This window comes from Emydura macquarii, unplaced genomic scaffold, assembly GCF_026122565.2.
Source record: "Emydura macquarii macquarii isolate MOO-44397 ecotype Brisbane River unplaced genomic scaffold, CSIRO-AGI_Emac_v2 contig_1253, whole genome shotgun sequence".
Taxonomy (NCBI): domain Eukaryota; kingdom Metazoa; phylum Chordata; order Testudines; family Chelidae; genus Emydura; species Emydura macquarii.
In genome coordinates this window covers 82,362,250-82,379,340 of record NW_027131390.1, presented here as the reverse complement: position 1 = coordinate 82,379,340, position 17,091 = coordinate 82,362,250, and the positions used below count along the sequence as shown (strand labels likewise).

Sequence of the window (17,091 nt, the reverse complement as noted above, 5' to 3'; positions counted from 1 at the left end):
TGATACTGTTACACATGGGAAATTGTTAAATTAGAGAAGATGGGGATTAATACAAGAATTAAAGGATGGGTAAGGAACTGGTTACAGGAGAGATTACAATGGGATATGCTGAAAGGTGACTAGTCAGGCAGGATTGAGGTTAGTAGTAGAGTTCCTCAAGAACTCGTCTTGGAACCATCTTATTTAACATTTTCATTAATGACTGCACAAAAGTTGGGAGTCTGCTAATAAAATTGGTGTATGACACAAAGTTGGGAGATATTGTCAATACAGAGAAGGGCTGGCATATCATTCAAGATTTGGATGACTATGAAAACTGGAATAAGAGAAATTGGATGAAATTTAATAGAGCAAAATGCATGGTCATGCACTTAGGGACTAACAACAAGAATTTTTAGTATAAGCTGTGGAACGTATCAGTTTGAAGAGACAGAAGAGAAGAAAAACTTGGGTGCCTTGGTCAGTCACATAAAATCATAGAACCATAGGGTTAGAATGGATCACAAGGGTCATCTCATCTAAACTACTCCCAAGATGCACGATTTGTCGCAAAATGACCATGAGTTGCCAATGTGATGTGGCTGTGCAAAAGGCTAATGCAATCCTAGGATGCAAAAGATGAGGTATTTCCATTACAGATAGGGGAAATATCACAATATTACCATTATACAAGGCATGGTGAGACCTCATCTGGAATACTATGTGCAGTTCTGGTCTCCCACATTTAAGAAAGAGAATTCAAACTGGAGCAGGTGCAGAGAAGGGCTACTAGAATGATCAGACAAGTGGCAAATGTACCTTCTGAGAGGAGATTTAAAGAGCTTGGCTTGTTTAGGCTAACAAAACAAAGGATGAGGGGAGATATGATTGCTCTCCATAAATATATCACAGGGAGTTATTTAAATTAAGGGCTAATGTTGGCACAAGAACAAATGGACATAAACTGGCTATCAGTACATTTAGGCTTGAAATTAGATGAAGGTTTCTGATGATCAGAGAAGTGAAATTTTGGAACAGCCTTGGAAGGGGACTAGTGGGGAAACTAGAGACATTAGCAAATATCTCCAACAGCCAGAGATGGGACTCAAGGGGGGGCGGGTTCTGAGTTGTTAGAGAGAATTCTTTACCAGGTATCTGACTAGTGGGTCTTTCCCATATGGTCAGCATTTAACTGATCATCCTATTTGATGTCGGGAAGGAATGTTCCCATGGTCAGATAGCAGAGACCCTGGGGAGTGGTTTTGCCTTCCTTTGTAATGTGGGGCATGGATCACATGGTGGTTGGAACTACAATATGGGGGATTCTCTGTAGCTTGAAGCCTTTAAATTGAGTTTTGAGAACTTCAGTAACTCATCCAGAGCTTATGGGTCCCTACAACAGGAGTGGATGAGTGAGATTCTGTGGCCTGCAATGTGTAGTACATCCAGCTAGATATCATGATGGTCCCTTCTGGCTTTAAAGTCTAAGAATCTTTAAAGTCTATGGTATAGCTTCATGCCATAAAAGTCTATTTTGTACTGGGAAATTATTTGTTGCTTTCCTGTTTTACATTGCTTTGTTATGTTAATAAACAATAACAAAAATTATAAATGATCCTTGGTTAACTGCATTCTGTACAGATTGAAACGTTTCTGAAATTGGAAATGAGCCTATAATTTTGGGGTGTTTAATCTAAATTTCATTTACAGATACATCAACCTTCTTTACACCAAGATTTTTTAAAAGACGATTGGGGAAATATTCCTTCAGATATCTTGAGTATGTCAAGTCAGAGCCTTCACTGTAACTTCATAATAGGCATATTGAAACAGCAGCTGGTTTTTTTCATACTTGTAGTAGATTGTCAGGCAGCTTGTTTACCAGACAAAAACTGATTAGCAAAGGAAGTGGGTGGTGCAGTTTGCTATTGTATGTTTGTAGAGAGCAAAGTTATAATCTGTGGAATTGTTATAAAACTCATGGGAAAAATATATTCCAAACTTTAAAGCTTTGGTATAATCAACACTGCTGTATTTAACACTTCCTTTTCTGTGAATGGGAACTGATTATATTATTACTGTTTGGGTTTTTTGATTTGTTTTTGTTGTTAGAATCATAGAATATTAGGGTTGGACGGGACCTCAATGTTGTCACTCATTCTGTAATTTCTGAAGAGCAGGGAAGCCTTAGGATAGGATAGATTCCTGATCTGCTTTCTGTTGACTCAAGCTTGGAAGCTACAATGTTGGCCTAGTTAAGTGTGCCAGAATACACCAATTGTTGTACCAAGCCTACATCTGGCCCAACGTCCTACATATCACACATTGAAATGCTAAACTGAGGTGAAGACAAATAGAGGTGGGGGTTGGAGAACTCATCTCTGCTGTCAGTTTAGGCCCTGATCCACTTAAGCAGATGTTTAATTTTAAGCATGTGAGTAGTCCCACTTAAGTCAATGGGGCTACTCACATGTTTAAATTAAAGCATATGTTTAAGTGCTTTACTAGATAAGGAACAAGAAAATCTAAAGAAAATAAACTGTGCTTTGTTTGTAATTTAGCTCTGTTTTTCTGAAAAAAAAAAATGTGTTAGGAGTCATGACAACCATTTTTAAACAGAAACAGTGCTCTGGTCTCCTTACTCCCAAGCTCCTACCCCAAGGGTGTCAAACATCCAGCCCATGGGCCGGATACGGCCCACCAACTCTTTTTGGTCCGGCCCCTGACAGCAGTATGCGTTGCTACGACATCTCGCGGCATTGTACTCTCTGGTGGCAGTGCACGCCGCCACGAGATCTCGCGGTGTCACGTGCTGCCGCCAGAGAGTACAATGCTGAGAGATGTCGCGGCAACGCACACTGCTGCCAAGAGAGTACAACGCTGCGAGATCTCACAACGTCACATGCTGCCACGAGATCTGTGTACTCTGGTGGCAGCGTGTGGAGCACTGTGTGCACGAGACACAATGCTCCAAAAGGCGGGAGAAGGATAGTGTGGTCTTTGGGCATCGCGCAGTACTATAATTCTTAATCATTGATGGATTCTTTTAATGGTAAAATAGTAATTATAGAAGTGAATTTACTGCCCACTTGAAGTACATTTAATTCAAATCTAGCCCGCCATAGCAAGTGAGTTTGACACCCCTGCCCTACCCAACAGTACTAAATCTCAGGATATGAAATATATTCTGATACTTTTTTTGTTTATAGATAAATAGTGAAAATTGGAAGTATCAATGCAATGAGTGAGGAAGAATAGTCAGGCCAGAGTTTTTAATGGCTTTGGTGGGATCCTAGTGTAGAAGTGAAGGACAGGAGCCAAGAGCATTATTATTATTATAATTTCCTCTAACTCTAACATAAGGATTTTCCTTTTTCACTTTGATTTCACACACACTTCATTCTGACATATTCTGTATTGTTTGACTGTAAAAGAAATCCCCAGCATACTGTTTTATGTTTGCTTTGCTATATAGCTTGCAGCATGCCTGGGAAAGTTGTATATACACATAAATTCACATAGTGGTCACACAAACTTTTTATTTTGCAAACAAACTTATGGAAACAGCCGGTGCGGGGGAATATTCTGGCACACTTACCTAGGTCAACACTGCAATTTCCAAGCTTGGATCGACAGAAAGTAGGTCAAGAATCTGTCCTATCCTAAGGTTTCACTGTTCTTCAGAAAGTACAGAATAGTGACTTTGTAAGAACTGTCCCAGCCTACTCCAGGGTTCAATTTGCCTTTTTGTAAAATTTATGTATTATTATGTATCCTGTGATTCACAGGGTGCCGTCACCATCCAGCACTGCATACTAAACCAAGCAACCAAAATTATAATAAAGTATTACAGCCCCCTGTAGAGGGATTGAGAAGTTTGTTTCCGTTGACAAGGAGCATTCTTCTAATTTAACAGAATACATTGTGTGGCATTTACTTGGATGTTACCTGTGTAAACTGAAAAACCCATTTGAATAGTAAATGCATCATGCCACTGAAGTGCCATTGTACTACTTTGTCCTCCCTAAGTTTTTAGGATTTTTTTTCTTGTTCAGCAACTATAACAAGTTCATCTGAAAATGATGATCGCAGCGGATCCAGTTTGGAGTGGAATAAGGATGGGAGTCTCAGGGCTGGTGCACATCAAGGAATTATTCACGATCGAAGGGCGGATAACTGTTCACCGGTTGCAGAAGAGGAGACAGTTGTGTCTGCAGAGAGTTTATCCAAAATGGATGTGTGTACTGGAGATGGTCCTGTTCCCTACACACAAAGTTCTAGCTCTTTAATAATGCCTCGTCCCAACTCTGTTGCAGGTAAGGAAGTACTGGAGGAGGAGGTAGTTTTTAGGGATCTAATTTACAAAATGACATTTTGTATTGAAGTTACAACATTGATAATAAGATGTTTGTTTGTAGGAAAAAGGCACTGCCTCTGCAGTGAATTGATTACATGTTTATTACTTTAAATTCTTTTCAACAAAAAACCTCTGAATATCAGAATTTGAATATATATGTTGCACTTTTTAAAAGTCTGAACTTGGGTGTTATTGTTGAGACACTTATAGTACATAGTGTCATCTATAGGAATATGTTTTTCTTATACTCTGCGGTTTTTAATTTGGATACACTCTCATTTTCTGGTTCTGTAAATGTAGCATGACCATTTTAAATTGCTTCTGTGTATGTATGGACATCAGTGTTGTTTTTTACTACTACTTTTTGTTAGCAATGCAGTCAGTACAGCTCTGGAAGAGGTGAGGTGGTATCAGTTCTGGCTTGAGCATTGTTGATAGAATTAACTAAGTTCCTGTTGCAGTGCCATATTTTCCCCTCACTTACACTGTGCAAGCCCATTGACAACTTAGCATGATACGAAGTTTCCAAAAGTGGCAAGTGAAACAAATATAATGACAGTAAACTCAGTTAAAACAAATGAAAATTAAAGTTATAAAATCCAGGAAATGTAGACTGAAGAGGCTCCCTTAACATAACCATATCTTGCCAGGAGTTAATGATTTATAGAGGGAAAAATAATGCTTGACTTGGAGCTGAATATAGTCAGCATTCCACAGTAAAAAAGTAAAGGGTATCTGATATTAGGGGTCTTAGTTTACAGTTTTAAATCTAAAGTTTTCTGAGCCTTTTTCTCTAGGGAAGCATTTTGAGTGGTGATTGGGAAGTTATTTCTGTTACCACTGGGATTTCCAGTGGCAGTGTTCTGGAGTAGAATATATTAGCGGTACTGCTGTGAGCTTAAAGATACAATAATATCACCACTCTATTGCTCAATAATTTACAGTGATAATCTGTGATAAGAATATCATGTTTAGTTGTGTTTTTAAATTTGAAGCAGCAAATAAGTGGGGCCCTACTGGAAAAATGTTCTTCAATTAATTTTTTAAAGGAAGTGTATTGTGGCCCTATTCCAGAAAGGATATCCAACAAACTGCAGTAAGTTGGAGTTGACACTGAAAAATACAGTAAAACCTCAGAGTTACAAACTGATCAGTCAATCACACACCTCATTTGGAACTGGAAGTACACAATCAGGTAGCATCAAAGACCAAAAAAGAAAGGAAAAAAGCAAATACAACATAGTACTGTGTTAAATGTAAACTACTAAAAAAAAAAAAAGGGAAAGCAGCACTTTTCTTCTGCATAGTATATTTCAAAGCAGTATTAAGATGTAAACCTTTGAAAGAACAACCATAACATTTTGTTCAAGAGTTAGGAACATTTCAGAGTTACGAGCAACCTCCATTCCTGAGGTGTTCGTGACTCAGAGGTTCTGCTGTACTCTAATATGCAGCATAGTGAACATTATGAGGAACTCTGGATTTGTCAGCAATGTACCAGCTTGGTTATTTTTTGTTTTTACTTTTTAGGAATATATTTTTCTTATTTATAAGTAGACTGAATGATTTAATTGTAGTATTGTAAAATTCAGTAACTTGTTTGAAGACCACAGAAAGCACAGTCTTGTTGTACATAATCTGACTGAGCATTTAAAATACCTTGAAAATTGTTAGTACATTAATTTTGAAACAATGAAAGCACCACTATTAAGTGAAGGATTGCATTCCTTCTGAATATTATTCTGTTCAGGATCTTTCTGTTCAAGTCTACAGAGGGAGAGAGTCAAGATTTTCCAGTAGACTGCTCAGATTACAGAGCATAACTTTCCAGTTGTCTGCTATGCTTGCTCATTAGCTTCATCCTATTGACTCAGTTAGACCTCCTGAAGAATGAAAATGTTAGTCATAGACTGTGCAGTGGCAAAGAATCATAATTAATTTTCACTATTTTACATAATTATAAAATTAAAAAATAGTGATATTTATATAATTTGCTATAAAAAAATAGCAGTGACATCAACCCTGGCAATTGACCTCAGCAGCAGGGTCATCAAGTCTGGTGATGCTCTAAATATCAAACAGGCCACGGAAGGCGGCTGCCCTGAACACTGGGGCAGGAGCTTGAGAAAGAACGTGGTATCCTCTCACACAAGAAAGGTGCAGGAAAACATGGGGGGAAGGGAATAATGCCTATAAAGCTCGTCTGACACCAAAGATGAGTAAAAACGAGCAGACTGATGCAGCAGACTCTTTTGATATTGGACCCAGTACTGAAAGATGCACTAGATGAGCAAGCGTGGAACTGCTATTGGCACCAAGGTGTCCATTGGTATCAACAAAAGCATACCCCTCAGCACCACGTATTTAGGAGATACTCTCCTTGTCACCATCTCTTGGGTACAGAACCTCACCAGCATTGATTAGGGTGTCACATTCCCTATACAGTCTGAGCCGTATCACCAGAAGATCAAAGAAATTCTTTGGCATTTTACTACCACAAGACAGGCTGAAATCCAGGCCACTGCCAATCAACTATCTGTACCAATACAGAATGTTACCCTAGCCCTTATGGGGTTGCTGGAACCCCCTTCTGAAGCCTGGAGGAACCATTAGCCTCTTTTACAAAGAGAAGATATCCCTCTCTCATAGCCTCATTGGCGAGTCCACAGACACTAGAATACCAGAAGGAGTGGGACCTACAGACATAAACCTATCAGTACCCCGTGTTGCCTCCTAAAGACCTCTCCTCCTTATCACTGGACAAGGCAATTGTCCAGTCCTGCAGCACTAGTCCTAACTACGGGTGATTTCAAGGTGTCCAGCCTCAGCACCAGTCCTGACTATGGATGATTTCAGGGTGTTCCAAGAGCTCCTGCAATGGATTGCAGACACACTTGAAATTGAGACTTGAGTTAAATCTGAACAACCACACAAATTATTGGACATTCTGTGGCCTGCCAATCTTGCCATAGCCACCCTCCCCATAAATGAGGAATTACGAGTTCCAGCCAGAGCTCTGTGGCAAATACCAGTCACTGTCCCACCACTGGAAAAATGTATTGAGAAGATGTCAGATGCCACCTTCCAGGTTCAAATACATTTACTTGCATCCGAACTCCAGATATCATAATCTTGGCTGTCCAAGAGGAATCACACTGTGACAAGAATGAATCAAAGGAAGAAGTTTCCAGAATGACTGGATGTGTTCAGGAGAAAGTCTTACTGTTCTGCCTCACTCCAGCTATGAGTGGCTAAATTGCCAAGCTCTCCTAGCCAAATACAACTTTCTAACATGGGACAGAGTGATGTCATTTGTCAACAAGTTCCCATATGAGATTGGACAAGAGCTTAAGGATATTGTAAAAGAAAGACTTTAGTGGCAAAGTTGTACCTACAAACCTTAATGGATTCAGCTGACACTGTGGCTAGGTCCAGTATCCTGGCTTCTGAGTTAAACATTTATTGCAAAGTGCAAGCCACAATCAAAGCTTTGCCATTTGCCATTACTACTTAGTAAGAAAACAGACAGTGCCTTCCACTCTAAAGATCTTTAAGGCACTGTGCAGTCTCTGGAAAATTACAGACCTCTAGTATACTGCAAAATGTACCCTCAACAACAACACTAGCAAAGACAGTGGAAACCTTGATATTACAGTCAGCTGGACTATCAGTCAAAAAAGCAGATGAGATATGGTAGACAATGTCTGTCCTCTTAAACTCCAGCAGTGCATAGAGGTCAATCCAGATGGCAGCAAAATCGATAGCTCAGGGAATAATGTGAGAAGGTGTAAAGGAGGCCTCAAGACCACTGAAGAAGATGAAGTTACTTACCTTGTGCAGTAATGATGATTCTTTGTAATGTGTGTCCCTATGGATGCTCCACTGTACGTGTGTCTATGTCCCTGCGCTGCTGATCAGAGAACTTTGGTGGTAGTGTCTGTTGGGCCACGAGGCTAGTCAGCACGCACGGGCTAACCATCCTCAGTTACTTCTCAGCCAGCCCTGAGTAGAGATGGAGCATTTAGCTATCCGTTAGTGGATCGTTAACTCTCTTTCAACTGTTTATCTTTTGCTTTACAAGCCCCTTAGCCTTCTTTATTTGGCCGTCCCTTAAAAAAAAAAAAGAGAGAGAATTTGTGCATGGATCCGGTGATTGGGGACTCTCTAGACAGGAGTATGTCTGGCTTTCTGGGCTTCAAGAAGTGTTCTTGCAGTGAGGTGATCCCAGTTGCGGACAAGCACTCCGAGTGCGTTCGCTGTCTCGATGACGGCCCCAACCAACAAAAATGTTCCCTCTGCCAACAGCTCTGACTGAGATCCCACAAGGACAGAGAGCTTTGCCAGAAAATCATCTCTGACCGCAGCCTTCTGGCGGGCATTGAACCTTCGACTTCAAAGGATAGCAGATTGAAGAAACAATCAGGGGACTCCTTTCAAAAATCAAGAAAAGGAGCAAGAAGGAGCACCCTGATATCTGCTGGAATAGCAATACAGCAGAGCACAAACAATCCAGGAAGTTTTTGGCGAGTGTTGCGGACAACTTCCTCATGCAACTGCTGGAGCAACCAACCAGGGACCGTGATCCTCTTGACCTGCTGCTCACGAACAGGGAAGATTTGGTAGGGGAAGTAGAAGTGGGTGGCAACCTAGGCAGCAGTGACCATGAGATGGTCGAGTTCAGTATCTTGACAAAAGAAAGAAAGGAGAACAGCAGGATACGGACCATGGACTTCAGAAAAGCAGACTTTGACTCCCTTAGGGAGCTAATGGGCAGGATCCCCTGGGCGGCTAATGTGAGGGGGAAAAGAATCCAAGAGAGCTGGTGGTATTTTAAAGAAACCTTACTGAGGGCACAGGAACAAACCATCCTGATGTGCAGAAAGAATAGTAAATATGGTAGGCGTCCAGCTTGGCTTAACAAAGAAGTATTTGGTGAGCTTAAATGCAAAAAAGAAGCTTAGAAGAAGTGGAAGTTTGGTCAGATGACTAAGCAGGATTATAAAAATACTGCTCGAACGTGCAGGAATTAAATCAGGAAGGCAAAGCACAATTGGAATTGCAGCTAGCAAGGGACGTGAAAGGGAACAAGAAGGGTTTCTACAGGTATGTTACCAACAAGAGGAAGATTAGAGAAAGTGTGGGCCCCTTACAGAATCGGGGAGGTAACCTAGTGACAGAGGATATGGAGAAAGCTGAAGTACTCAATGCCTTTTTTGCCTCTGTCTTCATAGACAAGGTCAGCTCCCATAACACTGCAGTGGGCAGCACAGAATGGGGAGGAGGTGAACATCCCTCAGTGCTGAAGGAACAGATCCAGGACTATTTAGAAAGATTGGACATACACAAGTCCATGGGGCCAGATGTAATGCATCCTAGAGTGCTGAGGGAGTTAGCTGATGTGATTTCAGAGCCATTGGCTATTACCTTTGAAAGCTTGTGGCAATTGAGGGAGGTCCCTGATGATTGGAAAAATGCAAATATAGTGTCCATCTTCAAGAAAGGGAAGAAAGATTCAGGGAACTACAGACCAGTCAGCCTCACCTCAATCCCTGGAAAAATCATGGAGCAGGTCCTCAAGGAATCCATTTTAAGGCACTTGGAAGAGAGAAAGGTGATCAGGAACAGTCAGCACGGATTCACCAAGGACAAGTCATGCCTGACCAACCTGATTGCCTTCTATGAAGAGGTGACTGGCTCTGTGGATGTGGGGAAAGCGGTGGACATGATATATCTTGACTAGCAAAGCTTTTGATACAGTATTCTTATCAGCAAGTTAAAGAAATATAGGTTGGATAAATGGTCTATAAAATGGATGGAGAACTGGCTAGATCATTGGGCTCAACGGGTAGTGATCAATGGCTCCATGTCTAGCTGGCAGCCGGTCACAAGCAGAGTATGCCAGGGGTTGGTCCTGCGGCCGGTTTTGTTCAACATTTTCATTAATGATCTGGAGGATGGATAGATTGCACCCTCAGCAGATTTGCAGATGACACTAAACTAGGGGATGTGGTAGATACCCTGGAAGGTAGGGATAGGATACAGAGGGCCCTAGACAAATTGGAGGATTGGGCCAAAAGAAATCTGATGAGCGTCAACACGGACAAGTGCAGAGTCCTCCACTTAGGACGGAAGAATCCCATGCACAGCTACAGACTAGGGACTGACAAGCTAGGCAGCAGTTCTGCAGAAAAGGACCTGGGGGTAACAGTGGAAAAGGAAGCTGGATATGAGTCAGCAGTGTGCCCTGGTTGTCATGAAGGCTAATAGCATATTGGGCTGCATTAGTAGGAGCATTGTCATCAGATCTAGGGAAGTGATCATTCCCCTCTATTCGGCATTGGTGAGGCTGCATTTGGAGTATTGTGCCCAGTTTTGGGCCCCCCACTACAAAAAGGATGTGGACAAGTTGGAAAGAGTCCAGCGGAGGGCAACAAAAATGATTAGGGGGCTGGAGCACAAGACTGATGAGAAACTGCGGGAACTAGGCTTGTTTATTCTGTAAAAGAGAAGAATGAAGGGGGATTTGATAGCAGCTTTTAACTACCTGAAAGGGGGTTCCAGGGAAGATGGAGCTAAGCTGTTCTCAATGGTAGTAGATGACAGAACAAGGAACAATGGTCTCAAGTTGCAATGGGGAGGTCTAGGTTGGATATTAGGAAGAAGTTTTTCACTAGGAGGGTGGTGAAGCACTGGAATGGGTTACCTAGGGAGGTGGTGGAATCTCCATCTTTAGAGGTTTTTAAGCTGCGGCTTGACAAAGGCCTGGCTGGGATGATTTAGCTGAGATTAGTCCTTCTTTGAGCAGGGGTTGGACTAGATGACCTCCTGACGTCCCTTCCAAATCTAATATTCTATGATTCTATGAAGTCCCCTCAGCGAGCCCAGGGATAACTAAAAGTGATCTCCATCTTGCTTGGTATTCTCGGCACTCAGATCATCCGGTTCCCACACCTCATGGCAACTGCCGGTTACTGCTGATAAACCCATGAACCCTTTGGGCACAGGCACATAGAAACAAGGGAAAATGCTCTAAGATGCTCCCGGTACGCGAGCCAGTATCAGTACCGCCAGTGACATTGGCTCACTTGGCACCAGAGAGGTCTGTATGGGTAAGGTCTTTATCCCCACCAACACCGGGACACATCTTCTCTGTCAGGACAAGGGATGCACCATTTATCCTGACTTGGGGATCCTCCGCCTCAGGACTTGGCTCCTACATGGTTCCTGCACCTAGAAAACTCATGCTCAAAAGAGGTACAATAGGTCTTACTACACAGCAGAAAGCCTTCCGTCCAACACTCTTACCTGTAGAAATGGTCCAAGTTCCAGACTTGGTGCACATCTCGACAAAACTCTCCAGTCTTGGCAACTCTTCCACATATTCTGTTCTGTGCCCTGATCCTTAAAAAAATCAGGGTTATCTCTGAGCTCTCTCAAGATCCACTTCGCAGCTATTACAGCATTTCACCAACCCGCAGAGGGGTACTCAGTTCTATCGAATCCGACCACTAAAAGGTTCCTGACAGACTTCCCTCAACCTTGTCTTCCCACCCCTTTATGGGACCTAAAACTTGTGCTGAAAGGGCTGACAAGATGATAGGACAAAGACCTTCAGGAAGTCCCCTATACCAGCGGTTCTCAACCAGTGGTACTTCGAAGAAGGCTGGGTGGTACGCGAGCCGTACCGCGCCGCCGAATCTGCTGCTGAAAGTCACCCCACCTACCCCCGTGAAACCCTGCTGCCAAAAAGGGGTAAACGGCGGCAGGGTTTCGGCGGAGGGCATTGTTCCCCCCATGTAACCCCACCGCCGCCGAAAGTGCCCCCCCCCCCCCCGCCCCCCCCCCCCCCCCCGCTGCAAAACCCCGCTGTGGCCGAAAGTCCTCCCCCCCTCCCTTTTTTTTTTTTTTTCCCTGAATGGTACTCGGGTCAGGTACAGTCAGGTCAAGTGGTACTTGACCTGACTGTACCTGACCTGAGTGGTACTCGGGGGGAAAAAAAGGTTGAGAACCGCTGCCCTAGACTATTCCTTTCCATTGCAGAAAGATCTAGGGGCTTATCTGTATCAGCCCAAAGACTCTCCAGGTGTGTCTCAAACTGCATCAGACAATAGTACTAAATCAGTAATATGGTCCCTCCATACTTGATCCGTACATATTCCGTGAGATTGATCTCATCTGTCACTTTCTTTAAGCATGTCCCTGACACAGAGATCTGTAGAGTTGCGATTTGGGCATCAGTCCACATCTTCGCAAAATTCTACACAATAACTGGGGACTCTGCCTCTGATGCCATCTTCGGCACCATAGTACTATCAACGCTGACTAAGCTGTGTCCAAAGTCCCAGCACTTCAAAACGGGTACTGCTCTGTAGTCATCAGTGGAGCACCCATAGAGACACTGCTCGAAGAAGTTACTCACCCTGTGCAGTAACAATGTTACTTGAAGATATATGTCCCTATGAGTGCTCCACTACCTGTCCCCTCTACTTCGGAGTTCTTATTAAGACTCTGTGGTGAAGAAGGAACTGAGGATGGTTAGCCCACACATCTTGGCTAATCTCATGGCATAGCACAAGGGGAGACCGTGCATGTGCATGCCTAATGGACGCTGCTACCAAAGTTCTCCGATCAGCAATGCAGGGATGCAGTTACCTACAGTGTGGCATCCATAGGGACGTACATCTCAAAGAAACATGGTTATTGCATAGGGTAAGTAACTTCTTCTTCTTCAGTGGTCTTGAGGCATCCTTTATGCCTTCCCACAAATTCCCCTGATCCTCAGGATAATATGCAAAATCAGATGGGACAGAGAGCTACTGTTATCATGATAGTCCCTTATTAGTTGAGACAACTCTGCTTGTCAGACCTATCAGTGTCTAGCCCACTGGTTCTCAACCTTTCTGGACTACTGTATCTCTTTCAGGAGTCTGATTTGTCTTGCGTACCCCAGGTTTCACCTCACTTAAAAACTAATTGCTTACCAAATCAGACATAAAATGCAAAAGCGTGTCAGCACACTACTGAAAAATTGCTCATTTTTAGCAAATAATTATAAAATAAATCAATTGGAATATAAATATTGTATTTACATTTCAGCATACAGTTTATAGAGCAGTATAAAGTCATTGTATGAAATCTTAGTTTGTACTGATTTCACTAGTGCTTTTTATGTAGCCTGTTGTAAAACTCAGCAAATATCTAGATGAGTTGGTGTTCCCCCTTGAAGACCTCAGTGTGTACCCCTAGGGGTACACGTACTCCTGGTTGAGAACCACTGGTGTAGCCAACCTTCCATTTGCCTCCCTGCCTGTCCAGATATAGCGTCTGAGAATCAGGGTCAGATTCTTGCATCTGATGGCCTGTATGCTGGCTGGATGACGATCACTGATTTGCAGAGTGCTCCAGACAAGTGCAAGAAATTCTTATACAGAGCAGGATGGCTTCCATTTAGAAGGACCTACCCTGAAAAATGAGAGGTTTTTCATAGTTGGGCAACTCCAAAACAGTGTGAATCTGGTTGAAGCCCTAATCCCAAGCATCTTGTACTACATATTGCTTTGAAAGAGTCAGGAGTGGCAACTGGACTGAAAGTCTACCTAGCTGCAGTATCGGTGTACCATGCATGAGTTCAGTCATGTTCTGTTTTCTCTCATCTCAGTGCCAAGATTCATCAAGAACTTCTCCATGCCTGCCCTCCAATTAGAGATCTAACTCTGACCTGGGACCTCATTGTAGCACTCTTGCAACTCATGGAGCCTTGTCTTCAAACCTCTATCAGAATGTTCATTGTACCACTTACTATCAAGAAGACAGTCTTCTTAGTGGCCATCACGTTGGCATGGACCTCTGTACATGTCATTTCACAGGGACAGGGTAGTGATGAGATTAAATCCTTACATTGATTCAGGTGAGATTTTTAGACCACCTTAAGAATGAATTGGTCATTTTACCAATCTTCTTGCAGAAACATCACTCTTCTTCAGGAGAAAATCTTCATGCTATGGACATTTCTGGAGCTCTACTCTGCTACCCAGACAGGACTGATTCTTTCCAACTTTCTCCTCATCTCTTTGTGGAAATATCAGTGTATTGAAAGACCAAATGATCTCTTCTCAGAGACTTTCCAAGTATATTCCACAGTGCATTTTCACCTGTTAATAGCTAGCTGGCTGGGAAGCATCTCTCACCAAATGTTAAGGTACACTCCACAAGGGCACAGGTAACCTTATTGGCCTGCTTCAGAAATGTGCCAGTTTCAGAGATTTGTAAGGCAGCCATTTGGAGTAACCAGCCAACCTTCATTAATATTATGGACTTGATCTGGTAGCCAGGACAGACACCAAGTTTAGAAGAGTAGTACTTCGGTCTCTATTTGATTAACACAGCTGATACTCCTCATACCCCCTCCCCTCCATCCAGGAGAGTAGACTGATTGCCAGTCACCAACAGTGGAATTCATATTGAAACCTACTCAAAGAAAAAATTAAGATTATTTACCCTGCAATATCTGTAGTTCTTTGAGATGTGGTAGTCTGTGCATATCCCACAACCTGCCCTCCATCCTTGCTTTTTGCAGTCCTTAGCAACCCAAGCTTTGAATTGTGGGAGAACTGAAGAAGGGTCCTGCCCATTTTACTAGAGCATGAGGAGACTCAGGGTGCGTGGGGCAGACATGATGGATGCTGCGAGCAGAAAGAACTGATCTTGTGCACATGAGGTGTATGTTTACTTACAGTGGGATCTTCACAGATTACAACATCTCAAAGAACCACAGTTACTATAGGGAAGTAACTATTAGTTCACTGTACATATGAAGTACTGCTTTGTAAAGGTGCTTTAATGGGAAATAACCTGATGGTTTGGATCTTTGTAATGCTGAAAACCCTCCATCCTTTTGTTAACTTTGGTTTACTAACGCATATACAGAACTGGACTAAATGGGTTGATGTTATTACTGATAAAGCACTAGGCACTGTCCCACATGTACACTAAGGCACAGTCTCTGCTCCAGAAACACTCAAATGAAGGTCACCATGTTATGACCGAGATCTGTGTAATTAAGGTGGCATGCTTATGACACCTCTGAAAAAATGTCTCATATAAAACCATAGCTTTAACACGGTATCTGTCACTGCACGTGAGGAATAAAATGCTGTGATTTTAAACAGCAGTATTATAAAAATGTTACCTTATTACAGGTTTTAGATGTGTTAATCCATAATGTGATACATTAGTAAATTGTATCTCCTATACAGAGTAAGATTCTGAATTATATTTACAAGCATTAAATAATAAAATAACAGGAATAATATTTCACAGGTCAGTTGGTAAGCAAACCCAATTCTAAAAAAATGGAAGACAAGGCACCACACAATGTACTGTGTTCATTTATATGGTCAGTTGTCACTTTATGATTAAATATGCTGGTAAAAGTTTGCTTGGCCAGACATGGATGATCTGGAACTACATTGTTCAGTCTTTGCTGAGATGTTGAGTGAGACTGCTGTGCACATGTGAAAATTATCATCTGTGCAGATTAATGTTTCCTATTATAAATAATAATTGGAATTCTGTCTAGTTTATGAGAAACACTTATCTTTGTAAACAACTGATTTATGGGCTAGATCCTGGAAGTAGCTCATAGTGTGAAGAACCAGGCTTTGTACAGGGTCACCCTACAAGGGTCTGTGAAATACTTCCCTGCCTCAACTGCAGAGCATCTATTACTACAGCTGCTCCTGCTTTTCCTTTGTAGAGGGAATGCTTGGCAAGTCTGCATAGCTGTTGATCCACTGTCTCCAGCCTTCTGTTACTCATGGCTACCCAAACCTGAGCTGAACTCCTTTATGTCCTTCTGCTCTTTGTAGCAGAACTACACTAGTCTGGCTGTGTACAGCGCTTACCACTACTGTTTCATGAGGAAGTGCAGGATCTAATCTACCTCAATGTGAAATGTTGTTTCTGAAGGCAGTGCTAAGAGATTTAGGCTCAGAATGCACCACCTTCTAATGTAACACTGTGTAGTAAGTCCTCTTGGTTCTTAACTTGTTTTTTATTATTATTTATTATTATTTTATTTCTGTCCCTTCGCATAAAAAGTTTGAGAAGAAAAAGGAGAAATTATGCAACCTTTTGCTGGACTTAGGATCAATTGCATATATGAACTCTCTACAGCTATTGCAAGCAGCAGTTTACCAAAGAACCCCATTCCTAAACTCTATTGATATCATTGATAGTGTTCTCAAACAGCAAAGTAAAGAAAAAGCCATATTAATGTTGGTTTTGTTTGAAACACAAGGGGGAGAAAGGGGAAATGAGTGCCTGCCAAATGGAAAAAAACCTAAATGGTGGTAGGGAATGAAATGTAATCTTCCACTTTAGTGCATTTGATTCCAGAGCACTCTATAAACTACATATAATGTGAATAACTTCAACCCACCACAGCAGTAATAGTTGAAGGTTTCTATTTAAGTGGCATGCAATAGCAAGCTTACTATAGTATATTTATATTACTTCTCTCACTCCTAGTAATAATTTGTAGTATGCCAGTATACTGTGGAATTAGATACATTTTAATCCCATGAATACAGTGTGTGATCAATTGCTGTTGCAGAAGATTTTTCTTCCTATCAAGAACTTGTATGGTTTAGAAATCTATTCAGCTCTGCAAAGGAATATGAAGAGAGTCAGACAATTAATGGGGTGATTGTTAATGTTCAGGATGTGGTGAAATAATGCACACTGTGTCTGCTTGT

At 42.0% G+C, this 17,091-nt stretch overlaps 1 protein-coding gene across 4 annotated transcripts in view; it reads left to right on the top strand.

Moving 5' to 3' along the window:
• Positions 1-17,091, top strand: part of TANC1 (tetratricopeptide repeat, ankyrin repeat and coiled-coil containing 1) — a 210,061-nt gene that overhangs the window by 134,118 nt on the left and 58,852 nt on the right. For all 4 annotated transcript variants that reach the window (XM_067549415.1, XM_067549412.1, XM_067549416.1 and 1 more), the window contains one exon: positions 4,035-4,295. In XM_067549415.1, coding sequence (XP_067405516.1) covers positions 4,035-4,295 — 261 coding nt within the window. The remainder of the gene's footprint in view (positions 1-4,034; positions 4,296-17,091) is intronic.